Source organism: Parambassis ranga, chromosome 2, assembly GCF_900634625.1.
Source record: "Parambassis ranga chromosome 2, fParRan2.1, whole genome shotgun sequence".
Lineage (NCBI taxonomy): Eukaryota > Metazoa > Chordata > Actinopteri > Ambassidae > Parambassis > Parambassis ranga.
Genome location: NC_041023.1, coordinates 29,840,782 through 29,868,336, shown reverse-complemented (window position 1 = coordinate 29,868,336; position 27,555 = coordinate 29,840,782). Strand labels below are relative to the sequence as shown.

The 27,555-nt window shown below is 42.1% G+C and overlaps 1 protein-coding gene across 4 annotated transcripts; it reads left to right on the top strand.

Moving 5' to 3' along the window:
* Positions 1-3,947: 3,947 nt before the first annotated feature.
* nrf1 (nuclear respiratory factor 1) lies at positions 3,948-14,780 on the top strand. Of its 4 annotated transcripts, none has more exons than XM_028399474.1 (12): positions 3,948-4,083; positions 5,857-5,968; positions 6,092-6,236; positions 6,646-6,760; positions 6,840-6,966; positions 7,060-7,200; positions 9,331-9,489; positions 9,690-9,905; positions 9,979-10,077; positions 10,210-10,376; positions 11,811-11,932; positions 13,760-14,780. In XM_028399474.1, the coding sequence occupies exons 2-12, from the start codon at positions 5,900-5,902 to the stop codon at positions 13,918-13,920; spliced, it is 1,521 nt and encodes a 506-aa protein (XP_028255275.1). In that variant the 5' UTR covers positions 3,948-4,083; positions 5,857-5,899; the 3' UTR covers positions 13,921-14,780. The 4 variants fall into 4 exon arrangements, with proteins under 4 accessions (XP_028255275.1, XP_028255272.1, XP_028255273.1 ...); XM_028399471.1 differs by having other exon boundaries at positions 5,857-5,977; XM_028399472.1 differs by having other exon boundaries at positions 5,857-5,977; positions 10,219-10,376; positions 13,760-13,920.
* Positions 14,781-27,555: the final 12,775 nt, after the last annotated feature.

Here is a 27,555-nt window from a genome sequence, read left to right as displayed (position 1 = left end):
TCTCACCCTTTCCAGAGCTCTTGTCCTAGATGTCAGCACAAATACATTCTGCTAACGCTGAATATTGTAATGAGTCTATAAACAGGTTCATTACCTACACTACATTTCCAATTAGGTAGGGGAACTCTGTGAATGGAAGAAAGAAACAAGACAATTGAGAGAAAGCTCACCATTAGCTGAGGTCAGTGCCTTGACTTTGCATTTGCATTGTGTTTATAGTCAATCACTTTTACATGCTTTTATAAGTTATACATAGATCGAATATTTGTGTGCATTTAGCTTGTATTTACTCAAAGCAATATAGGTACAGTGACAGATCCAATGATGCAGGAACCGAGGAAGATAGGGGAAAAGATGGGCAGTGAAACATGAAGCAGGTAAACACAGAAAACTGGAGACAAAATATGGAATCAATACTAAGTGCCTCATTGGTTTCTATGTTTGTGAGATACTCTAAACATTCACGCCCCTGCCTTGTTGAGCAATGGTTGAGTTGCAGACAAATCACAGGGAGCTCTTCCGATCTAATATCCTGTTGGATTACAAAGAGTATTCATCACTGACAACATCCCTCAGCTGATCCTCCAGGGAGCGGGATCTACAAGGAGGAAAGCGCGAGGAGCTCCCTCAGAGGCAGACGCAGTGACAGGAGAGCGGTGAAATTGTGTGATCCACCTGGAAACCTTTGGCTGGGACATCAAAGTGGTGATCCTGAATACATTTCTCACGTTTTAGTTTGTCAATTCAACAATTGCTGCCATGAACCTATGAGATCCCTGTGATGTTCTTATGCCATTTATAATAAAAAAAGCTAAGGGTAAAAGCACCAGGTTGAATATATTCACCCATATTGAATACACACTAGACAGATTACATTGTTTTTTTTCATGCTAAACGATGCACTTGCGTTTTTGCAGCAGGTAGCTGCAAAAAACTATGAAAGAAGACAAAAACTATTGTGAAACTATAAGACAGAACCGTACTGACTGTAAACATTTCCTCAATAAATTCAACTTTTTCCAATGCTGTAACACAAGGTTATACCAGATAAATCCCTTCATTCATCTATCCCTATTGCATACACAAAATAAATGTGTTTTTTCTGCAACAGAAAACTAGTTGAACTGCAAAATCCATCCCTAAATTATTCGATATAATCTACAAAAAGATAAGGCAGCATCGATCTTGGATGGTAGTTATCTCTTAAATGTTCTTGGAGTGAAATATGAATGAATGTGTGGTATCATTCAGTGGCCATGACTCTGCAGAGCACCAGGGAAGTTTCAGCACCAGCTGGGTTTTTGGGTTAATGCATGGTGCTGCAGTGCCCCCTGCTGACTAAGGGAGGATTACTCACCTTTAATAAAATGCCTGCTTCACACAAACAGAAAAATCTCGTCAATTATATAGAAAAAGATAAAAAAAATTTGGATACTGCACCCTGATGCAATATATGATTTTATACTGCCTGGCATAAAAGTTAAGATAAAGACATACCACAGGGCCGCCCTCCTCAGCAGCCATCAGTACAACTACCTGACTGTAGTCACAAGAAAGAAAAAAACCAGCATGCACACATGGAGGGGCTACATGGTTTTCTAGCAGGTTAAAAAAAAACGTTACTGACTGAGAAGTAAAATTTACAGTAGTAGCTGCAGAGTTGGTACTGATGGAAGATTAACAGGGATCCAAAGGACTGTCACTGAGACAGAAGTGGTCTAAGAAGTCATGTAATGCAACACTTGCAACATGTACACAACATTATGGCATCAAAATGACAGGAGAGGCAAAGATCTAGACCCTAACAGCTCGTTTTAAAATTAATGAAGGTCATGCTTTATACTGTAAAGATACACAAAGAGTACAATGAACAAATCACACCCCCTTCACCATCTTTCTCTCCTCATCATCTTGACCTCTCTCCAAGGCTTGTGACGGTCCACACAATTACCTTCAATTATCCTCACTTCCAGCTCACCAATTACATCCATTATTGATTCCAGACCCCCAGGCTGCGAGGCTTATCTATACCCAACCATTGCCCATGGAAGAAAAAGCAGAATAGGACCTTGGTTCGTTAACACTCTCCAGCTTTTCACTCCATCTTTGTCACACCATCACCTTCCGAAGCTGTTTCACACTGCAGTGTCCTTGAGAAACACGTTGAATAAATGACAAAACAATACAGTGTAAAAAGTTTTCAGTCTGCGAAGATACGGTAATCTAAGTTTAGTCTCTAAATTTTCATTGTCCATATGTTTCCAGAGGGCTGACAAGACAGAATTCATAAAATACTCAAAATGCATATTTAGGAAGAAAGCTCTACAAAATCAACAAGTGACCAAACCATTCCCATCTGTTTCAGACCAGGGTGTGTCTGTCATGTAGCATAAAGACACGTTAACATAGCACCCTGTCTGCACAAAGCCAAGAAAGGTGGACAGAGGGGATGACAGTGAGACGCAGCGGAAAGGAGGTCAGTCACACAGTATGGAGGCTGTAAAATGCAGAATTACACTCTGCAGCTCTCCTGCCAGATTGTTGAATATGATACTTGCTGACATTTAGTGAGACACAAACATAAGCTGCTGTCATCACACAGTAATGTAAAACATCCATCATCTTGAATGCACGCCAGGGCACCTGCAGAGCGCCGCATCAGTGATGCCCTACTGCCAAATACTGTTACAACAAACTTGAGGGGCCCGAGATCCAAGTGTGATTTCTAATGCAACGCTGCCCCCTTGAGGCCTTGATGTTGTAGCATTAAGATGTATAGAATAATGAGAAACTTACCTTGTTATTTATCCTTTAATCCACTTAAAGGAAACCTTCTTAGGTCACCAGAAGTTCCACATCATGTCATGTGTCCTTCAGCATCTTTGCACTCTGCAAACACAAAGACATTATTTCGTCATTTCTGTTTAGGCTATTTGTCCAGTTTTGAAGACTTTTCTACATTTATTCTAATTATCATTAATTGTTTAAATGTATTTACTTCAGCTGATCTTTGTTTGTCTATGATCCAAGTTTTAAATCTTGTCCGCACGTACTTGTAGTATCTGGTTATCAGTCAAGTCAGTGAAACTTTTGAACTCAAACCTGTTGGAAAAATGCCACACATAACGACTAATAAAGTTACTGATACTGAAGGTCTGTGAAGACACTTTGCTCTGAGAAATAGCTGCAAGTGTGAGTAGTAAGTGGTAACAAACCTCTTAAGGAATTATTTTAAAAGCAGCCCAGCGTGTCTGTGAATGACCCAGGTGCTACTTGGAAAGTTTGTTTTGGTCTAGTTGTTTTCCTTTGCTTTCCTTGCTTAGTAAATTAAGACGTTAAGTTTTTTAAAAACTTCCCGTAACTTAAAGTGTTTGCTTTGTGGCTCAGCTTGCAGAAAACGCTACAAGATTGACGATCAGAAAACACCTGGAACAAATGAATCCGGCGTTAAAGCGGAAAGGGGCGTGGTTTACCATATCTTGTGTGGCATTCATGGGCTGTGGGAAATCTAACACTTAAAGGCGCGCAACAGACCAGTAAAGTAAATTTCTGACACCAAATATTTTTTTAATGTGTAAATGACTTGAAGACATTAGACATTAAGCGTGTGGAATGCGTTTGCTTGTATATAAATGTAACTTCCCTGTATTTGGCTTCATTTATGGCTCATTTTATTATAATTATGCTATATTGCTCAGTTTAATGACAATTATTCATGCATTATTGATTTTGTACAACCGCAATACTTACAAGTTTGATCATAGTAACTGTATTTCTCATAATGTCGGGACTGATGGCATATCTTAAATTGTTAATACAAAATGTGTATTGTGTGCCCTTATAAAATAAATGAAACGTATTTTAAGTGCCGAATTCACTTGTAACTCGTTTGTCTAGCATGTATTACCGTGACTCGGGGATGCAGAAAGTCAGGAGTGGTACCTGAAGGCATCACTAGTGCAGATCAGTGTTGTGTGCGCTCTGTTCGTTGTGTTTGCTGCTGGCTCCCCTCTGTCCTCCATTAAAGCTTCGGCTCCATCCCCGCTGTACGGCGCAGGCCCGAAGTAGCGCAGCCGCTCTGAGGTTAGTGCCCTACCGCGCAATCTCCATCTATTTCAGCCCCGGCGCAGCCGCATCATCGAACCCGGCAGCGTTGGGGTGAAAGATGCAGATTGTTTATATGTTGACTGCAGCGGGTTTATATGGCATATCTGGCTATTTTGGGGGGATCGTATTGTAGGCGCGTATCTACAACAAGCTCATAGAGTAGAATAGCTTTGGATGAGCCGCAGGCCGCTGGGCCTGTTGTAGCGCTATGTTTTGTTTCATATTGCGCGGGTTTCGTGCTAGCTGCTGCGTTACTATCGTTTACCTTTCATTGCACACTAAAATCAGTTTTATTGATCGTCCGAACATAAAAAAGCTGGCGATCTCTTTGATCACAGCTAATTTCCATTTACATTAGCGACCATACAACACCGAATGGTTAGCTAGGCAGCTAATTAGCCAAAATGCAGCTAGCTTAGCTTGCTTGTTCATCGTTGACAAGCAGCCGGCAGATCGGCTAACATTACACCACAGTAATGATTGGGAAATAACGCAACCAGCTAAACAGGGATAGTTATTCCTGCTTAACTTGTCCTGTGGATAAGATTAGGTCTCATTGAAGGGATTATGCACATATGATATGATCGGGTCGTGCATCTTCTCATTGATCCTATCAGCGTCTAGACTTGATGTACTGTAGGTGTGATATTGGGTTCACATAAATCTGCCAGGCAGCGAGTAATGGCCGAATTTTCACAGGTTATATTCTGATTTGTTGTAAACAAAGAAAGATGTGCATGTAAAGATAGAAAACCAGTATTAGACAGATTTGTTTATGCAAATAACATATGTAGTGTATATGTAGCGCATATCCGCACATCCATTCATTGTGTTCACAACGCTGCAGTCAATATATCATGAGTTTTATGTTTGAGTGAGCAAAGCATACCGTTTGAAATGTTTTAAATAAGTGATCTTCAGACAGATTACAGTGTTATACCACAAACCACACGTTAAATCCTCACCATTATGACTTCAGTATCTAAAGATCCATAGGCAATATTAAGGTAAATCGACCTACCTAATTTCCCTGCGGGGATTAATAAAGTTAATCTTAATCTTAAAATCCTTTACACATAAAATCATCTTTGCTCAATACACAGAACTGCATCATTGTAGTAAAACAGGAAGCACGTGCTTATGGCAAAATAAAAAATGGCTTCCTCACAACAATAATATTTCAAATCAAACTCCCTATTAATACAATGTGAAGCCATCTAGAGGCAGAGCAGTAGTAGTGTATTTGATGCGCTAAGAAGTTTATTGGTAGCTGCACTGCAGCATCTTCTAGTAAAGGTACAGCAAACAATTGCTGCTGTGGACTCATGTAAAAGATCATTCAATGAAAATAAGTGGCAGCTGTTCCTGGTAACAGAGGAGTTAAAGGTCAGTTGTTATGAGCCCACTAAGCTGCACAGCATATATAGCAGTTTCCTATGTGATCCAGGGTTTTAGTCCAGTTAACGATAACTGTATACTGTGTGTGATTCACATGTTATAAGCCATGCTCTCATTAAATTGAAACATGCAAACATATTTTATCAGAGGCATTTTGTTTGTAATTTATGACATCAGTCTATGCTTTACAATAGTAAAAATGGTTAATTTCAGAAGCACATCCTTTGTGTAGTCATGTGCAACTTCTAAGCTATACATCAATGAATGTTCTGTGTTATTATAATCAATAAATGGAGATTACTTAGGCACTATCTTGCGTCACATCTATTCTTTTCCTTTTTCTATCCTCAGTAATTATAGCCAGGACCTCACTGTGTAGACCAGGTGGCTGATAATGGAGGAGCACGCTGTACACCAGACAGAACACATGACCACCATCGAGGCCAGCGCCGTCAGCCAACAGGTCCAGCAGGTGCACTCACAAGCATAATAACTGAAAAATGAGAAAATGATGAAGGATTAACAGACAGCCCCCTTTCTTGTTCTCATTATTCATGTCTATAACTAGTTTCTTCACTGTGTGTAGGTACATGTGACTACTTTTACTGAAACATCTATGATGAGCGCTGAGGAGGACTCAACGTCTTCGCCAGATGACGATCCTTATGATGACACAGACATCCTCAACTCAGCTGGCACTGATGAGGTCACAGCTCACCTGGCTGCTGCAGGTGAGTCTAATGCTACGGATGATCCACACACCTTTCAAGTCAGATCTTGAAATAGCTTTAAATGAGAGGTTCCTGCACAAGTTAGGAAACAGAGATATTGTTAGCCACTGTTAGCATTTGGTGGTTCATAGTGAAAGGTAAATATATTTGGGAAGTAGCATTCATGGTTTTCCAACCAGGCCATCTGCTTTGTTGCATTTTTGACTCATTGTTCTTGTCCTTCAAAACATTTAGAGCTTCCCCTTTCAGTGTAATTATTGACATTGAACAGCAGGTGGGGTCATTGGGCTGGGTGTTGCCTTGTGTCAGATTTCTGCCTCACATAAAAACATGTTATCACGCTGTAGGTTGGAGAACTGTTTCTGAACCTCAAATCGACGATTAAACCTGGTTTCTTTCTGTCTTTCAGGCCCAGTAGGCATGGCAGCCGCCGCTGCTGTGGCAACCGGTAAGAAAAGAAAAAGGCCTCATATCTTTGAATCCAACCCATCCATCCGCAAGAGGCAGCAGACCCGTCTGCTCAGGTGAGCTTAAAACACCAAGAAGTAAACTTCTTCTACTGTTCTTCTGAACAACGAGGTGAATGATGCTCTGTGTGTACAGGAAGTTACGAGCCACGCTGGATGAGTACACCACCAGAGTGGGCCAGCAGGCCATAGTGCTTTGTATCTCTCCCTCCAAACCAAACCCAGTGTTCAAAGTGTTTGGTGCGGCTCCTCTGGAAAATGTGGTGAGCATTATTTTGAGTAGCATAAAGTAAATGCTCTTTTCACTATGATATGAACAGATAAGGTTCAGATTGTGTGTCTGTCTTTACAACTAGGTAAGAAAGTATAAGAGCTTGATGTTGGAGGACCTCGAGAATGCCCTGGCTGAGCATGCTCCTGCTGGTGGAGAGCTGGCCTCAGAGCTGCCCCCACTCACCATCGATGGCATCCCTGTCTCTGTGGATAAGATGACCCAGGTGAGGTTTTAAACCTTTGAATGGACAGTTTTTGAGACCCCCAGCAGAGGGCACCGGTTGCTAACAAACCAGGAAAATGAAACTTGTGTGCAATATCTAGCATGAGCAAGAGTATAGCTAACTATATGCATCAAGGTCACATTTGCAGCATCTGTATTTTGGCAGTTTTGGTCTTTTCACTTACAAACAGCAACTACTTATCAAGATAAAATGCAGTTCCGTGATGCATAGGTGGTCTTGCATGTGAACACAGGCCAAAGCCTTGCTATGCAGTGAGATTAAGCACAGAGTAGACTTCACCTTGTACGCCTTTCACTGCTGCATTAGCACCAGTGGAAGCCTGAGTCCTCTATTCACCCAAGGGAACTCGGCTTGTTTACTTCACTATCCCAGTGCTGCTGACGCGTTCTCTAGATCATCGTCAGAGTAGCAAGCATGCTGCATGACAGTAGCCCTCAGAGACGGCTCACAAACCCTGGGAGCACGCTAGCCAATCCCAGGGCCAGATGTCTCCTTGGAGGGCAAGTGTTAGTCTGTGCTTGTTTTTCTGGAGGTTGTAGGATGAGATTATCATCAGTAACCTGTTGCCTCACTCAGCTTGGCAAAGGCAGGTGAAAAGCTGTGGCTATTTTTTTAATGGCATGTTGTGTAGTTCATCTTGGAAAGCCACACATAAAAGTGAAATCAAATTCAAACTTAATTGTCTGGAATTATATTGGGAAGAAAAAAAAATCCCAAGTGAGTTGCAGTGACACAGACAGAGGTCTTTGCTCTTTAGATATATGGAGCATCTGTAGCAGGTGATCCTGGGTCTAGCCTGAGCCCATAATTACCCCCTAGCCTTGTTGAGGGACCAGGCAATATGGCTGCCTTTCTAAATTCTGATTGGACCACTACTTGGAGGATTAGGATTGGGGGTGGGGTGGTGGGTGTGAGGGCAACATGCCACTTAACTCACTAGCCACTGTAATTAGGCCATCTGGTCTAACACACATACGTACATATGCATCGACAGGTGGAAATGTAAAAATCCTATTGCTGTAACAAAGTTCTTTTTTCTGGGCTGACTGACTTTTACACCAATGTAGCAGCGTGTCAAAGCTGTTGTGATAAAGTATCGACCCTCCATTTTCTATCAAGTTCCATTTTATTTTATCTCTTTGTGTGATGCACTGATGCACTGTGAGGCCGCGTATAGGTGGTGTGTGATTGTGGGGGGTGGGGGGGGGGGGTCTAACAAGGAGGAGGGAGGGATTTATTTCTCCCGGAACCAAATTTAGCCTGTGATGTCAAGGCAGGCAGACGCTGCAGTGCCTCATTGTGCAATATAATCCCCAGTGATGCTTGCATATTACTAGGACACTGAGGACATTGGCACTAAACCCCACCACAGCATGCCGGTGAATGTGAACGTACGTTCGTTCTGGAAGTGTTAAAAAAAGCGTGCCTCACATGAAGTATGTATACAGATGATCAATAGCAATCAAGACAGATTAGATTATCACTCATCCGCCGTTGAGTTAATCATTAAACAGTTGCCAGTTAACACTGAAGTTCAATAGGTTCGATTGCAAAATTGCAACATGAAAACTGGTTTTAAAGCAAACACTGAAAAGACTATGAAAAGCGTACTAATAAAAATACAGTTTAAAGCCGACAAATTAATTCAGTCAGTCCACAATAATCAGCTAATTACTTGAGTTGCTCTGCAATAGCAGTGGTTAAAGTTCATCATTGATTTCTAATAACATTGACCTACTTGTCCTTATTAATAATACCCATACCAAGTGCGTTAGAGTCTCTGCTGGGACAGGCTGACTGCTGAACTCCGTTTGATTACCCTCAGTCCTCTCACGGTGTCTGGCTGACACGTCAGGCTGGAGCCACAGCCATAGATTGGTCTGTTAATAAACATGAGCGCATTGTTCTCCTTTTAGAAAGCCTGTTTCTATTTGCAGGCCTTGACCACATCAGCACCCGGCAGCAGGTACCCGATCAATATGCATCTCCTACTGCCTGCTCAAGGGCGTGTGCGGCTCGTCTGTGTGTGTGTGTATGCGTATGGACAGTGCAGATCTCCACTATATATCATCTCTTTTTTCCTGCATGTTTGTGTTTTTATGGATTTAGGCCCAGCTGAGAGCATTTATCCCAGAGATGCTGAAGTACTCAACAGGCAGAGGGAAGCCTGGGTGGGGAAAGGAGAGCTGCAAACCTGTGTGGTGGCCTGAGGACATCCCTTGGGCTAACGTCCGCAGTGATGTTCGCACAGAAGAGCAGAAACAGAGGGTAAGAGAAATATTGGTGTAATGGTGTGATATATTTCTTCTTTATCTTTCTCAACGGGTGTTGCATTCTGGAAACTGATGGTTTATCACTGACTCTCTTTTTATTGATATCCATCCTTGGGCCCAGAAAGGAAATAGCTGCATGGCCAAAAATGTCACAAATATTATTACAAACTTTAACTTGTGTCTGTGCTTCATCAGGTGTCTTGGACGCAGGCGTTACGGACCATAGTGAAGAACTGCTATAAGCAGCATGGTCGTGAGGATCTTTTATATGCTTTTGAAGACCAGCAGGTAACCACGGTAGCCACCACCCAGCACCACCTGACCACTACACAGAGCATAGCTCACCTGGTGCCCTCACAGACTGTGGTACAGACCATCAACAATCCTGATGGAACAGTGTCGCTCATCCAGGTATGCTTCAGTTACTGTATGGTCATCTTGGCACTTTTTTCCCCTCCTCATTTGTTCCTGCATTTTCTCCCAGGTTGGCACAGGTCACACAGTCGCCACTCTGGCAGATGCTTCGGAACTGCCTGGTGTGACCGTGGCACAGGTTAACTACTCAACTGTGACCGATGGAGAGGTAATGCGCTTAGATATGCCTCTAAACTAGCATTCTGCTTATACACATACATACATAGCCTCTCAACACAAAACAAATGCCAAAAAACCAACAGTGATATTTACAGAAATGTTTCCGTATTTGTATTTTTTGTTCGTGCAGGTTGAGCAGAACTGGGCCACTCTTCAAGGTGGGGAGATGACAATCCAGACCACTCAAGCGTCAGAGGCCACGCAGGCGGTCGCGTCGCTGGCTGAAGCTGCCGTCGCAGCGAGTCAGGAGATCCAGCCTGGTGCCACTGTAACAATGGCTCTCAACAGGTGATTAAGAAGTGCGCTGCTAAACTGCATTTCGATGAAAATTTCGCATTTCGATAAAGAGAACACATGCAGGATTGGGCTGGGAAGGCGTAGCTCAGTTTACTATTTTTTCTGAATTGTGAGACATGTTTTAATGGAGTAGAAACACAGGTCGCTGTCACAACCTTTTTTTCCAAGAAATGTAATTACACAGGAGGATTTTGTGTTAAGCTTTCACTAAGGGAGTCCTCATGGGATGCTCAGTGTCTAGTGGTGCAGCCAGCAAACACTGCAGTGTGTATAAAGAATCTATAATTGCACAGGCAGCTTTAACAACTGGATGAAAATGGGACAACTGTCAGGGCAGGTCACTGGGGTCCCCTGGAGATGAAGAGTAAACCTACCTGGTTCAGCATCTAATTAATTAGCCTGTAGTCTTTCAGCAGCATGCAAGGTGTGTGATCATTACATTGATTGTTAGCCACAACTAAGAACTGCTTGTTAGAGAACAGTAGTGCAGTCATTAACCATTACAACCTGTTACCTGCCACGCCCTGATCTCCTGATCTATATGTTTTACTAATGTCATTTAATTCATCAACCAGACTTCCCAAGAAACTGGTGTTCACTGGTTTTTCTCTGCCTCCACTGTCAAGGCAATCAGTTGTGTATGTATGGGTATTTCCCACTGGGGCTTGTTACCTGCACCCACCTGAGTCCTGATTTCCCTCCCCTCCCTTCCTGGTGTTTACCTGTGCTGAGCTACTGTGGGCTCAGTGCTCCACAGGCTCTAGAACATTTTGTCTGTTTTCCAGCTCCAGAGGGGGGGAGTAGGATGTCTCACTCTGAATGTATTTTCTGCTGTGTTGACTGGGAAACCACACCTTACCATGCAAGAAAATTAATCACATTATTAACATTAACAGCTGTAAAAAAGATTAACATTTAGGACTATTTCCATCCCAGTCTTTCTACAGTTGATGTCATCCATTATGAACACACCTCTTCCTTTCTGTCCATCTGTATTTCTATCTAAGATGTGATGATCATCCAAGCTGTGAACACTTCTATTAGTTCATAACGAAGCTGGTGTGCTAATAAGCTTGCAGTAATTCCGCTGGATAGATCTGGTTAATAAAACTGCTTTGTTAGACCCATGGCACCTGGTCTTTGGGGAGATGTGACAGATTCTCTGTAAGTCCAGACTAGAAAAGCCTCTTACAGCTCATACACTCCTACCTCTTCACCCCACATCTCTCTAATAACCCTTGCCTTTGCAAGCAGTGTGTGTGTGACAGAGACAGCTTTTAGGCTTTGTTCCAAAAGATTGCACATGGAAGCCTAATACCCCCATCCATCTTGTGTGTATTTTAAATAAAAATGTATGCCCCAAAATCAGCAAAAAAAAAACATAAATAAATAATATATAATATTATGTGTGTTTTTGTGTTACAGTGAAGCGGCAGCACAGGCTGTAGCAACGTTGGCAGAGGCCACTCTACAAGGAGGAGGGCAGATTGTACTGGCAGAGACAGCCGCTGCTGTTGGGGCGCTGGCAGGGGTTCAGGATGCCACAGGTACCCATTCATCCCACACATCATCCACATACAAAAGACACTTAAGTGGCTTTTCTGCAATTTAGCAGCCCCCCCAGTGGTGAGTTCGCACGTCAGAAACAGTCACCTCAAGTTAAAAAAGTAGGCAGCCTCTGAGGCTTAAAAAACTCTGCAGTTCCCAATGCGTCCACTTGAGGCTGGCTCCAAAAGTGAGTCAGTCATCATAGACCTCAGATATAAACTTGTTTACAGCCTTGTGCTATAGTCTAGTTTTTAAAAAGTTTTTGCTTTTTGTGCTTGAAAATCTAAATATAACAACAGAGGTGTGTGTGTGTCTTGTAGCAATACTTCTGTCTTAATGACACTTTATTACACGGTGACCCTCCCTAAATGCATACTGCATGCACTGCTGTTGCAGCGCGCCTGCTGGACCTGGTGCAGTCCTAGCATCCTTGTGGAGTAGTAGCAACAAATACAGACAGAAAAATAAATACATTTCTACAGTGTACAACTAGAAACCTCACTTGCAAGCTGTCAATCTTCTCCTTACTCTCCATGTCCTCTAATCAGTACCACACACACACATAATGTACACTAGTGCAGGGGCATGAACAGGCCCCTCAGGGGCCCTCCTAAAGAGCTTTGATCCACTCCATTATCAGTCCATGGTCTAATCACAGGACCAGCTGTCAGCACGCACCCCCAACTTCTCCCCCCAAGACAGGCATACGTATACATACACAATGTCCATTTCTATATTAATATTAAGAACGTGAACATCTATGTCCTTCTCTGAATGCATCAAAACATTTAAGATTGCACAACTTGTATAGCTTGCCAAAATTGACAAGATTAATTGATAAGACTAGAACCTATTGGTAAATCAGTGTGTAAATCTAACATCTTGTTGATGGATGCTTTGCTCCCTAAACCATAAGAAGTCTTTTGGCTGCAATCGCTCACTTAAGCGACTAATGGAGCTGCCAAAGCCAGTCCTTCTCCCGACTATTGACCTTAGCTAATCACTGTAGTGCTACAACTGGAGTGAAGAGCACCGTTTGAAGTGCACTGACCCAGACACGATGCTGATTGGCTTGTGTGGTGACTCTTCACAGACAAAAGGCAGGCAGACACACACATGTACATGAATACAACCACACCGGGCATAACCCTTAATGTCCAAGTAACAATGTTGGAACACTCGAGTGAGGCCCTTGTGTCCATACATCACTGTGCCAGGCCAAAGCTCCGATCCCTAAGCCCTCCACCGTAATCACTGCCAGTACAATTACCTGCATCAGCACAACTTACTAATGTCACAAATCACTGGCAAGGGGGCTTAGCCAGAGCCCACAAAGAGGACTGACTGCTACAAGCCGACTTGACAATAAGGATCTAATATTCGTTTATGGGCTCATAAGACTGAATGCAAAAATGTTGCCTATTTTCACACATTTTTTTAATGTTAATGCCATCTTGTGTCGTCTCAGTTATAAATAAAAGGATTCCTGTTTACTTGTTGCATCTAAGCTCACAGTAATGGGAGCAGGCATGAGCCACTGCCATCCTCTACACTGACCTTCTTGCCTGCCTGTGACACAGTGACAGCTTGTAGGGTGGGGCAGAGGCCACGTGACTGCAGCAATAATCCCTACGGGCAGACTCACACAGCTGGGAATGGGGGGGAAGCAGGCTAAAGACGTTCAATAGAACCATTGTTTAGAAATGCCTAAGATGGCTGCCACAGACCAGTACCTGAACTTCAGGGCCTGCATGTAAAGACGTCTCAGTCTAATTGCTGCTGTTAGATGAAAATGGAATGCAACATGTCCATCTTTTCTTCCTCAGGTCTGGTCCAGATCCCCGTCAGCATGTACCAGACCGTAGTGACCAGCCTCGCTCAGGGCAACAGGCCCGTCCAGGTTGCCATGGCACCTGTTGCCACACGCATAGACAACACAGTCACGCTGGATGGCCAGGCGGTAGAGGTTGTGACCCTGGAGCAGTGACAGTTAAGATCTTGGAAGGAGTAAAAAAAGCACTGAATGGCCACCTTGGAGATTTATCTATACTGGTTTCCAAGACATCACGCTGTGTACAATGTCAGACATATTTTTAAATGTACATATGCAGGGGAAGAAAAAGTGTGAGTCGTCAATGCATTGTGTTTACTACGTAAAGTTATTGCTTTTGTTGGTGTATTTTTTTCCCATCAAGCGTCTTGTTTTATTTTTAGCCCTGTGATGTTGAGTTTTTAGTATTTATTTCTTTACAATTAACTTTAACGATGAACCAAAAAGCCCAGGAGGAAAAGCCACCACTGCTCCACAGACTGTGTTTATCTGTCATCATTCTGGATTTTGTTTTTTGGATAAAAATTCTGTGCCATAGTCCACAATCACTCCCTTCTGTTTACCGTGTTGTAAATCACTATTCTCAGCTCTGAGCTGTAGACACTCCCAGACATCTCTCACATTAGATAAAATATCATATTGCTAAATTGTCTTGTTGTTTCCCATTGTGTGCTACTGTAGTCCACACACATGCCAGAATTCGCAAAGACTCAGGATATGTACGTAACGGTGTTTTTTACTGCTGGATTGCTGAGTTTACTTCTTGGAGAAAAGTGTCTTTTTGTCTACCAAATCATTACAGTGCATGGACAAGATGAGCAACCCTTTGTATGTCACTAAAAGATTCGGTGGTGTGCATCACTTGGTAAAACGAACTTAGACAGGAGCTGTTTTTTGATGCATTTACAAACACAAATTTGCTTACCAAGAATCAGCTTAGTCTGATGCAGGCTATGTTTAGCTCTCAACAAATTGTGTATTTAAAGTCCAATAAAATGGCTGCTGTTCACCATTCATACAGTTTATTTTTCATCATGAAATAGCATCTTTCAACTTTTTATTTGCTTTATTTTAAACTCGCAGCAACACCAGAAGCGTCATGTTTGACCTCTTAGAACTCAAAGAAGACGATTTTATTTTTATTTTCCTACCCATAACAGTTACACTTGTCACAAAACCTGGTAACCTCTCACTCTCCTCTACAGCTCAGCGCCCCCCTCCTTTCCCGCTGTGACAGACAGGGCCTTGATTACATCATAAGCTGCCTGTACCTCCTCTGCTTTAAAGCCTGGGATTTGTTAGCAGAGCCCTTCTGTTGCAGAGTAGAACAGGGAGAGAGAGAAACGTTCAGGCCTTAATCTATCAGGCGTCAGTGTATATCCAGCTCTTCCTCCAGATTAAAGCCCAAACCAGGTTGCATTCACACAGATGAAAAGGTTGTTTCCCTCCTGTCATTTAGATGGGACCTTTTGGTAAGCTTGAATGTGACGTGTGGGTTGTGTAGCTGCTAAATTAAAAGGCTGGTTATGCTTGCTGGAAAACCGTCTCTTGCTCTCCCTCCATTTTTGTGTCACCACAAAGTAAACCTTTTGTATGTAAACCTTTGAACTGTGTGATTAAAGCTGAAAGTTATTAAATGGTGTCAATTTATCATGTTGGTCTGTCAGAAAATTACTGATAATAACACTAATTTCACTTTAATAATTGGTCAAGCGTGAGCTACACTTTTTGTTTATGTTTATTTTAAAATATAAGTTTTACAGCAGCTTACAATATTTTTTACCAAAATATTTTTTATTACTCAACTTCTTGGACTCTCCCTGCTTATAATAACCTTAAGGTAAGGGATTTCCTGTAAGTAAGACTTTGCTCTGTATGTTTACCACATTTGCCAGGCCTCACTGCTTTGCTTGGATTTAAAGTGAGCTAGTGCAGCACTGTGTGTGTGTCACTGTTACATCATCGTGCTCTACACTGCAGTGCTCTCTTCCAATCATCACACCCATCCTTTGAATCTGATTCGATGTCATTAAAACCATCCAATCTAGGTGGTTCTGGGCCGCAGTGCATGAGTGCTATTGCTCCATCCAGGAGGCAATATGTTTAGTGGAAGATCACTGAGAAAAAGGTGAGGCAGAGCTGTATTGATCCTCAGCCAGACCGGGCTGCATCCAGGGCCTGAGCTCTGTAGGGGGCACTGCAGGGTGAGAGGGGAGGGGTTGGTCATTCTTGTTGCCTGGAGTCGTGCGGGCAGACTCTAGGGCAGAGCTTTAATCTCCACTAATCGTTTCTTAATACGTGCATCCCGGGCCCTACACCCCTGAACGCACACACACACATATGGACAAACTGCTGCTTGCAGTCCAAGCCCCTGCTAGCTCTAACAAGACATAATCTCCTACCCCTCATCCTGAGTGTCGGCTTGGGCTACAACTTGAGAAAGCATCCCTGTTGTACAAGGAGATGAACCCTATAACCTGCATATATAAGGTGAATACAAAATGTTTTCCACATTAGTGTGAGATGGAACAGTTGTCTCTAAGGGAATCCAGAAAAAGACCATGGAAAAATAATTCAATAAACACATTCTATAGGATTAAAAAATCAATTTCAATATACAACCTGGGCCTCATGCAGACGTGTTGCTGATGAAGCGTCTTCCTGTGTAATGTAGTATAAAAGTCTAATAATGGCCTCCTCACCTTCCCAACTCACACCTCTGTCCACCTCCAACCCAGACACTGCGTAAGAACGATGATAATCTCATTTCACTAATGCTCTGTAGCCTGCATTAGAACACAGGCGAAGCACTGTCTCAGCTCAACCTAGGAAACTGTGTGTGTGTGTGAGGGAGAGAGAGATGGAGAAAGGGGCCAGGGGGGCTGTGGGATAGAGGGGGCACTGAAAAATGCGGTGTAACCTGAGCTGCTTGGTCCATCTGGAGAAGGCCTCGCATTGATGAGGGTTATCCCACAATGCACTTTGCTGCAGAGAAGAGCATTGGAGGGAGTCTTCACACAATGGATGAGTCTTTTTTGGAAGTGTTTATTTGCATCACAGATATGAAACTATGATATGTCATTTCAGAGATGAGACAGCAGGTGCACACATGCTCATATTCATTATCTGCGTATATGTTTGACAGCTTGATGTCGCAGCACTTTCCCACTGTTTTTGTATTTTAATGGGCGAGCAGCATAAAGGCAAAGGTCCAACACCAACGTCCATGCAGATCAAATATAGCTTTGCTGCAGGCACCACTGGTTACAATACAAATCATATTAGCTAAAGCTGAAGTGTAGGCTATAAAGCAGGATTTATACAAAGACAGATAAAGAGGTTTTAATCCCCAGATCCCCCTGTCACCTACATTAGCAGACCCTGACCCAGATATATGAAGCTCAGTATGTAGCAGCTTTTTTCAAGCTAAACTGTCAATACACTGTTACAGCAAGAATCCTCCTGCTCTCCACCATTTTGGGAAGAGAGGAGTAGGAGGAGGAGGAGGAGGGGAAAAAGGGCTGCATTGAAAGAAAGGAGTAAGATGATACCACACAGTTTGCCAATTATGCCACGAGAGCTAAGAGAGGAACCCCCTAATGGTCGGCTGATGGCGGAATAGCTGAACCTCCACATAAAGTCATCCGCAGAGTCCCTCATACTGCAGATCTAACTGCCAGACCTGACTGATGAAGGGAGGAGTCCATTATTTTCATAACATTATCAGCATGGAGCAAACTACGAGCTATCTCCCATTTAATACATCATTATTGATTTCTCAGTTTATATGTTATTCTACATCAGGAAAAAATGTTGTTAAATGCCCTTCTCTGGTTTCTATAGCTCAGCAGATTAGGCTGTAGAAAGTGTGTTTTTGCCTGAACAGTAAACAATAAAAAATAAAAATATTGATAAGTTAAATTTGAGAAAACCCCAAAACTTACTTACTATAAAAGTGTAACTATAGAGTTACCAGTTCCATTCATGCTCTAACTTTTTAGCTGGGACTTGTCACAGGGTCCTTCCATCTATTGTTCTCTTATTATTGCATACATACAATGAACACAGTATATAATTTGAGCTAGAAGGACAAGACAGCGGTCAAGCTTTACTTAAAATTTGTTGATTATCAGTTGTCCCCAGACGACTCACTCAGTTGTTGACATAAAGTTGCATTTCTTTTACAACATCCATGTTTAATTTGGCCTGTACAGATGGGTTAACAATTACACCTGGCTGTGATGTCCATAAGATGTCCATAAGAACACATCAGAGATGACATGCTGGCTGGGCCAGTGCAGATAGTGTCTCCTTTTTGTGTTTATTCCACATTTCAGTTATGTTACGTGTCCTCCCATCTATTTGAAAGAAGGAATACAGCTTTGTGTTACCTGGGTTAACCCAATCGGGATTGTTTTTCTAAATATCATCCCTACAGATTTGAAACAATATTTGACCCAGGTGCCTTATACAAGCACTACACAATCTGTCCTTCAAAGAGTCACTGGAGCTTTGAGGCTGGGGTGTGCAGGGGAGGAACAGAGTCTCACCCCACCTCCACCACCATCAGCCACTTACTCTCTCTGACTTAGATGTTCTAGTGATGTTTTTTTTCCTTCCACTTGGACTGGTTTTGTCTCCGCTGGTGGACACTCTCAAGCAGTAGTTGGCAAGTCTAGAACCACCGGATCCATCTACCTCACCAGTGTGAGTTCTACCATTGCCAAACACCAACAGAGAGCTGCTGGGCCTCTTCACCTCATGCTTAACTAGGATGAGGGTATCAGAACCTGAAATGTGTACCTAAAAAACAGAGAGAAAGCTGATCATTGCATGGCTCTGTTGTGCCAGAAGCATCATCTTGGGTCATGATTTTGCACATAAAAGTCTTCTAAATCTGGATCATTTGTAGTGATCACCAAGTGATCACTTCACCAAAATACATGAAAATGAAGAGAATTCATTATGAAATTTATCAGAGAAACCCCAAAACATACTAAAAGATTTCAATCCATGATTGCGCATAAGCGATGGAAGTCTGTCTTGTCCTATATTGGCACTACACATAATTGCTCAAAGTATATATACAGAAGCAAAAATGTGCTAGTGCCAAAATGGGCAAAGAAGAGGAGTGGCTGGAGCATCCAAAAATGCAAGCAGCTGTTGTTATGGAGACACATGAGGATAGAAAATATCCAGTAAGATGTACGCCACACAGCTCATGCAACAGCACCAGAGACATTACATCACATTCGCCCCACCCACAAGCACAGGAGAGGAGAGGAGAGCCAGAGGAAAGTAAGCCGCTATGTGATGGGCATCATAAAGTGGTTCTTTCTCTGCTCTGTTTATGGCCCTATGGTAATTCACTGATAGTGAGCTCTCACAGTGAATTCTACCAGTGCCATACACAGAACAGGAGTCATTATCACCCCAACACCCAGGCCAGCCAGTCAGCCCTGTGAGGATAGTCAACCCAGCCAAGCAAAGCTATGCAAAGTAGACCACCGACCCACAAGGAGAGAGAGAGAGAGAGTGAGAGAGAGAGAGATGATGTCAAACAGGAAGTAGATCCACAGTGACACAGCTTAACTGAAGATGCCCTGCACTGCAGTGGATTGATCCACTCATTGAGTAAGAGGTCAAAGGCTACTGTGTCTCAATGAGGGTGACTAAATTTAAATCCAGTCACATCCTGGACTCTGACCGTCCACTGCTAATCACCTGTACAGCCATCTTTAGATTTCTAAGAAAGGAGAGCTAATTCCATCCCAATCCTTCATTTGTCCATTGAATGTTGTTTTCGCTATATTCTACACACCAAGTGGGAATTTTGTGGTCCAACAGAATCCCCAAATTTAGTCAGCACATGCTCAAGAAAAACAAGATTTGGTCAATAAACAAGATTTTAGAGCAAATCCAGTTTACAAATATTGGCAGCCGATAAATAAATCAATTATTTTGTTCCCAATTATCAAACCCTCTGCTGTCCTAAGCATAAGGTTAGCACAAGGATGGCTTTATAGTCTCTTTAGATCCTGGCTCTTCCCCCCTTCTACATCCACAACTTGTCACCTTTAATATGACCTCTTAACTCACTCTGTAGATTAGCATGTGCTCCTGTAAATCAGCATCTTTTATCTGATTTAAGTTAACAGCAAACTACGCTCAGTCTCTGGACTAAAATTAGGGTATTTATACCTATCAAGCATACATCTTTCTATTGATCATGCAATAATAAACTTCCTCTCTCGGCTCAGATAAATGATGATACTGCAGCTGTGAGCGATACCTTCAGTCCATCTCCTGACCTTGGTTGTGCTGTCAAAAGCATCTCTACGCTGCAGATAATCCAAATCGGAGGAGAGGCTCGCCCCTGGCTCATGCCCTGCCAGGGCCCATCATGCCCCACCCTTGCTTCAGCCATTAGCTCCCTCGCACTGGACCCTGCAGTGCATGGAGCTCCCATTGATTCCAGCGATCAAACCATGTACTAAGTGATTCCTCAGACGCCCAAATGGCTCCCTGAGCAAGACTCCCATTGCCATTTCCTGGAGAAATCAATACCACTAAAAAGCCAAGTCAAATAAAAAGAAGTGTCCTTTAAAGGTCTGACTATGTCTTGTTTTTCCACACCTTAAATTGAAAAAAATAATAGAGGTATTTGTGATCTTCTTACATAAGAGTCTGTGAGGATGTTAATTTTGGATAAATCACTTTTTTCTGGGGAGGTATACTCTCTAAATATGATTTTTTTGTGTAATTAAGTGGATAGTAAACTGAAAACTATGTGACATCAAGCTGTGTCAAAATACAACACTAATAATAATTATTTAAACTGGATGAACTCATGTTTAAACTAATTGTGAGGTTTTTATAATTTTATCACATGTTTTAGAAGAGTCTGGTTTTTCTTCTTAATTGATTGATTAGATTGAATTTTGATTTTTAATAAGCCTGTGTTCCAACCAATAAAAACTACAGAACATTACACCAGAACATTACGTTTAGGATTAACAAACAAAAACCATGCCTGTTGTATTAAGATGCATGTGAAATTACTAACAGGCTTTGTAATATTGAAATGTTAACATTGCAGATGCCCGGACTTCTTTTTGTCTCTGCTATCGTTCATTTAACCTCAGAGCTGCTCCAAAGCCCCTTCAGTTAATCGCATTTGTCTGAATAGGGAGTCTACAAGTCCTCAACTTCACGGTTATTTCAGGAGGATTTATCACTCCTCTAAGTCCTGCTGCAACATCTACATTCACTGCTGTCAGCCGTGCAACCTGGAGAATTTAAAAGGCGAGAAACAGGCCTTCATACAAGATGACAGTCCTACTTTTAAATACATTTTTTTAAACAAACTGTTTTAATTTAATAATATAACATCTTATTTTTGCTATTGTGGGTTAGATTTATTATGTAAGGCACCGTTCTCGATGTGCGTAAAAATGTACACATTACCATATTAATCCACGGGATTAGGGTGCGTAATTTGACTGTATAGTTTTAGACTTTAAACGGAAATAAAGCAGGTGCATCGTGATTAAGACTACACCTAAACGCTGAGCAAGAACAGAAAATAAAAAATATATATAAATTGGTAATTGAGTGTATTCAAATAATAAAGGCTGCAGTTTCCAAGTGTTTTTTTTTATTTGTTACCACGTATATATCCTAAATATATCCTAAGAAAAATTAAAAAAAAAAAAGATTAGATGAACTGAATTGCAGTTACACAACAATCTGGCCAAATCATTAGAATAAGGCCTTAGTTGATCATTTTTTCAAAATAAAAGAGCTCTGTCATCGAGTATTAATCTCAACAGAAATCTGTGGATTTTTGGCAAACGTGGATTCTTTAGTAAAATTTTTCATCGCTCATCTTCGGTTTGTTTCCCTACTTTTAGTGAATTATACTATAATACTAGAGATATTAATAGTGCCACCAGTAGGCTACTAAACTGTAAAATATCATCCATGCTTCATACCTTTCTCCGAGTCCATCGTTGTGCGTCACATCTGAGGCCACAAACTGCACTGTACTCGGCACCAAGACACATCTTTACTCCGTTAAACCTATCATCATCATGGAAGGATTTTCCGCTACTATTAACGTAGTGTGGAAGTGACACAAGCCTCCGTGTCTGTCCGCGTTGCCCGCAGCGACACTGCAGAATTACAATGAAACAAAAGAAATCCAAGCGGAGTCCTGAACTTCCTGAGTATCAAATGTCAATTTCAGCCCTGCGCTCCTCTCCTCTCCTCTCTCTCTCTCTCTCTCTCTCTCTCTCTCTCTCTCCAAACTCAACCTCCTCCCTTTTACCTGCGCGTCCAAACTGCACACTAACAGAAACAGAGGTGCTCCGCGCACCTTTTTAAAGGCGCAGACACACAATAAAGGCGCAACAGCAGGTTAGAATGTGGATCACTGCTGCTTAAGTTTAAGATCTTTTTTTTAATTAAATGTCCTCTCGTGTAGGAATTGTCAACTGTGAGTGCGTGTGTTAAAGTTTTTACCTGGGTTCATCCCAGCAGAGCTTCCATCTCGTCTCCTTTCACCTGGTTTACGAGTCCAGGGAAGAACACACACACATTTTAACCATCTTCCCCCCTCAACAAACCGATAATCCGACTCTCCTGCTATTCTGTGTTTTTCGGCTTCGTCTCTTTACGCTGGATCACTGCGGAGACGTGGAGACCTGAAACGCGCGGAGCTGCTTTGAACCCGGCGAACTGCTGCACTCTGAGCGGAGGAGGATTGGTTTTGTCTCTCAGGATTAAACGATTTCCTGACAAATAATTTGGACCAACCCCCTTTTTTGACTAACCCAACCCAACACTCTTCCAATTCGGACGTCAAGTTAACTTTTTATTTGGCCAATTAAATACAGATACATTTAGTAATAAAAGAGACAACGCGTAGTTATATTTACGCAGTATTGATGTACACGTTTAAAGACAATTGAATTGTTTTCAGATATATATAAGTCTGAAATGTGTAGTTGTCAATTTTTATTTTTTCATCACTATGCGTCACAGGCCTGGAGCCTGTTGGAGGCCTGTAGGCCATGTTTGCAGCATCACCTACAAAGCTGCCTGTTTGAGAAGAGGAAAGCATCCTGTTCTGTCTAAAAATAATAATAATGATGATTATAATTATGATTGCTGGTGCAAACAGAAAAATAGCTCATTAATGACCATGACAACAAACATGCCTTGCAATCCATTAAACCACGCATGCATCAGATCCCTCCTCCCACCACACATCCCCTCATCCCGGGATTAGTTTTAGTCGGATGATGCTGTTGAGGCTGCAGTTCTTGGGTCGAGATGCTGCAAGATCAAATGACAACGTCCAGATGGCTAATGATTATCAAACACTGCGTTTGAAGGCTGCACTACTCCACGCAAATTGCGTAACATTTCCTGTCCGAGGAGCAGCAGCAGCGACAAAAATGCCTCTGCTTGTAGATGGGGACTATTTTCTCATCATCACATACAGGTTAAAACCCTTCTATCATAACCATACGACCTGGAGTGGAGCTGTGGAGGCCTGGTGTCCCCTCTGCTGGGCTTCAGTGGGCCTCCGTGTTGTTCCTCGTCCTGTTCCCTGGTTTTACGCAGAGCTCAGCAGAGGAGGCCGTGCTGGAGTCAGCCTAACTGTGTCCCCAGTTCATTTAAGGATGCTTAATATATGAGGGCGAGTGCTACCCACGCTCCTCTCCGATGGCCAGTCAGAGTCCATTTACCTGCTGTTGATAATTAGGCAGATAACTACGTGGACAAAACTCGTCTAATATTTAGAGGTGATGCTGTGGGTCTGGTTACACTGCTGCCAGGAGTGAATAGCGGCAGTGAAATGAATCCGCGGTGCCTCGTAGCTGCTGCTTAGTGTTAGAGAGTCTGGAGCCCGAAGCCCCTCCGAGCCCCTGACGTGGTTTCCACCTGGAAACGGTGAAACCGGAGCCGCAGATCATCTGTGTGTGAGAGGCGGGCGTGTATAGGAGATGAGTAGGCCTCGATGAATATTTAAAATTCTCATTTGGTTCTAGAGCTGGATGAAACAGGTGCCAGCGGAGGGATCAGGTGGACGCTGAAGGGATCCAGGCCATAGGACGCGAAATGAAAAAATAATGCGGCAAGATTTAGTCTGTTGCTTGAAAAGAATAAGTTATTGTAAATGACGACAATGGGTTATATCAATTTACTGAGGATGTAATGCAGAGCAACGAAGAGGGAGACATCATAAATCCCTTAAATGCGAAAGAAAAGATCAGATTGGCCTAGATTAGAATTAGTCATGTTACATTTATTATACTGCTCAAACTAAATAATAAATACTATTACTACTACTACTACTAATAATAATAATGTAAATAGATAATTAACTAACTGACTAAACCATATGAGAAAAATACACAAACACATCAAATCAGTGTTGATAAAATGGATCAAGTTAACCCTTTCCACCCCAAGTCTATTTTTAAGGCATCAGCTTGAAAACGGCATGCCCAAAATGAATACAACAACAAACAGCAAAAGACAAAAGACAACACACACATTTAACAACTAAAATCATTTAAAAAATGAGTTAGGTTTAAAAGAAGACACTCTGACCAGGGAGTCAGAGGTGATGTAAAACTGATTAGACAACAGTGAGAAAATTGATTAAAGTGATCTGTCAACAGCACAGAAAGCCATTCACAACAATAACTGTTTTTAAATTATAAATAATTCTCATTTCCCATGTAAAGAAGGAGAAACTTCTAAAATGATCTGGTCTGTACACAGCAATTTATGCTTTGTACTAAAGAAAGAAAACAGATTTTTATTATCTGATAATGATTTTTTTTATGTCATCCACATCTCTGTATCCATACAAAGCACCTTCTGCAGTGCTCTCTCTGCTGCCTGCTCTGAGACCCTCACGCAGCAAAGAGGGTGGAGTAGAGGAGGAGTGGTGGTGGATGGGGGCATGTTAATCAGTGGTTCATCTATTAGTAAAAGGATCATTGTACTGCTTGCTGCTGTTTCACCGACACCACCATCGCCGCTGCTTCATGCACCCCCCATACCCCCCAACCCCCCACTGTGCCACTGAAACAGAGCTTGTAACTTGAGAGAGGCCATTGCCTGCCACCCAACCCCATCCTGAGAAACCCAATACCCAAGCTGAATGTTGGTGATGGTGAGCCCCAAATGCTTGACATGCTGTTAGCTCACCAGCAGTCAAATATAAGAAAGAAGATACAGAACATTTTGCATCATACCTACATATTAGTTAATGTCCAAAACACACTTAACTGACATTGTTAATGCAAAAGAATTTATATCAATAATATTCAATTTTGGAACTTCTACATCCAATTCTATGCAGACGATACAATAATGTGTTATTAAGTTATTTTGTCAGCAAGCTGCAGACAACTTGTGACATCGCTTAAACATTTGCAAAGCTGTACTTTGCAGTCTTTAAAATGTATTAAATTCACATAAAACTAAATGTATGGCACATTTCACAGCTACATTGGTAGCCTTACCATCATCACATTCTGTGTATCCTAAAAAACATTTCTTTTATAACCTTTAGGAAATCTGTAGTTAATTTAAAGGTTAACAAATTATTATTTTCTCTTATGTTTCCCTTGCTGCATCCTTACATACATCATCTTTACCATTTACTTTTTGATATTTATTTGCTGTACTTGTTTTTATTCTTTATTTTTAAGTTATATGTTGTGGGTTTGACAGTATGTCCAGCACATATGGCAGTATTGACAATAAAGCTGACTTTAACTTTGACTTAGCATTTTCATGTAAATGAGGCATTTCAAAAAGCACTTTTCTGCTTCTTATTTCAGCACTCTTTTATAAGTATGACAGAGTTACTGTAGCCTCATTAAAGAATATACACACTAGACAGATTTACAGCTAAAAGCCTTGCTATGGAAAACTCAGCAGCCAGCAGCAATTGATCATAACTTGCAGCAGACAGCTCATGAGCCTAATGTGGAGCCTCAGGGCATCGTAATGCCTTAAAAGGCCACAGCGGCACAGGACACCTGACCACCCCGTTTCAGCGTGGACCAATCAGACGGTTGCTGTATATCTTGGGCATTACGTCATGGAGGCCTGCAGTTTCTGTTGACCAACGCACTGCGGATAAAACAGAAGCTTTAAATATTTCATTGAGGATCTCAGGTTGCTGGACTTCTGGAGGTCAGGACTGTGAAGAGACAGATAGCTTCATCCTCTCCCCCATCCCTCCCTCCCTCCCTCCCTGATGCAGGAGTGGAGAAAGCAGGATGGAAAACAAAGGAACGGGCTTATAAAAAGCCAGATATCAACAACAGTCTTCATCATGGTGTTTTGAAATGAGGGCGAGCCAGCTTGTCTTAACAAGTGATCAACTGCAAAATGGTTCTCTGACGTCTCCTGAAACATACGCCTCTCTCTCTCTCTCTCCCTACTACTCATGGGTACTTGATTTGTACCCATGAGTGAGACTGAAATAAGAGGGGTGGTGCTCAGTCAAATTAACTCAAAACCTAAAACTCATTCAAAATCTGCCTGAACAATAAACATAATGCCAATCTGAGCTGACTTTCAGGCAAACACGGCTTATTTCTACCCATGTTATTACCCGATCAGACATATAGATAAGCTTCATAGGTCTGCAGCTAGTCGTCAAATGATTTTTTTGCCAGCCTGCTACCAAAATATGTCCACTTTGGAGCTGTTTTGAGCCATATATTGTTTTTTTTTGTTTATGTGTTGATTGGGAAATTTCCTAAATTCAATTCAATTCAATTCAGTTTAATTTATAGAGCTCATTTTACAGAAAATTGTCTCAAAGTGCTTCACAGAGACCCAGAGTCTGAACCCCCTTACGAGCAACAGTGGCAAGGTAGCAAGGTGAAGAACCTTCCTGCTGACAGCCAGCTGGGTGAATGAGGAGAAGAAGAGACAGGACAGAGAGGATGAAGGAGAGAGAGAGAGAGAGGAAACATAATAAGGAAATAGATTATTTAGAAGTGGTTGGATAAGACAACATGTCAGCAGAGTGCGCTCTGACTCCATTGTTATAATGCTCTCAGTATTGCCTGCAGCAATTTTGAGCAGCTCACAACTGACCGGCCTCGAGGTTCTTTGAATATTACTGTGTGTATAATAAGTTGTTAAAAAAAAACACCACACTGACAATCCTGGCTAGGATGAAGACCCTCCTGACACACTGGAGCTTGTGGCCTGGCAGGATATACAGTAAACAGGGAGAGTACCTGATAATAATATACTAAATGTGTCATTTTTGTTTTTATATGACACAAAACAACTGAGAGGTCTGCCATCCAAACATTTGGACAAATAGTGGAGTCATGTCTCAGCACTGCTACAGGGAGGGAGAGGGAGCAGATTGCTGCGTGACAGAATACATTTTTCAGAGGAGAGAGGATTAAACAGCCTTATGTCACAGCATTTATTTTCTCCTGCTGTGATTATGCAGAGGGGGGGTTTCAGCTGAGGACAGAGGATGGAGGATGAAGGAGGTGATGCCCTCAGCTGGTGTTTAGTAAAACTGCATCCATCATTGCACGCCAAGGATGCCCTCAGAGCAAGGTTAATCTCACACAATACACTCAGATGCTGTTCAGATTTTGGTACAGATCAGGGTCTTGTACAAGACAAACACACTTGAGCAGAGCTTTGTGACAGTGTGAGATAATGTTCACTTAATAAAAATAAATGTTTCCTTTGGTGGAAACTGAGCGGCCATTTCTGTGGATG

What these genes read in the sequence shown, in the direction of transcription:
- nrf1 (XM_028399471.1), top strand. Translation starts at nt 5,900, where the DNA reads ATGGAGGAGCACGCTGTACACCAGACAGAACACATGACCACCATCGAG. An exon ending in CAGCAGACCCGTCTGCTCAG is followed by an intron (nt 6,761 to 6,839) that starts GTGAGCTTAAAA and finishes CTGTGTGTACAG; the next exon opens with GAAGTTACGAGCCACGCTGG. An exon ending in CAACTGTGACCGATGGAGAG is followed by an intron (nt 10,078 to 10,209) that starts GTAATGCGCTTA and finishes TTGTATTTTTTG; the next exon opens with TTCGTGCAGGTTGAGCAGAA.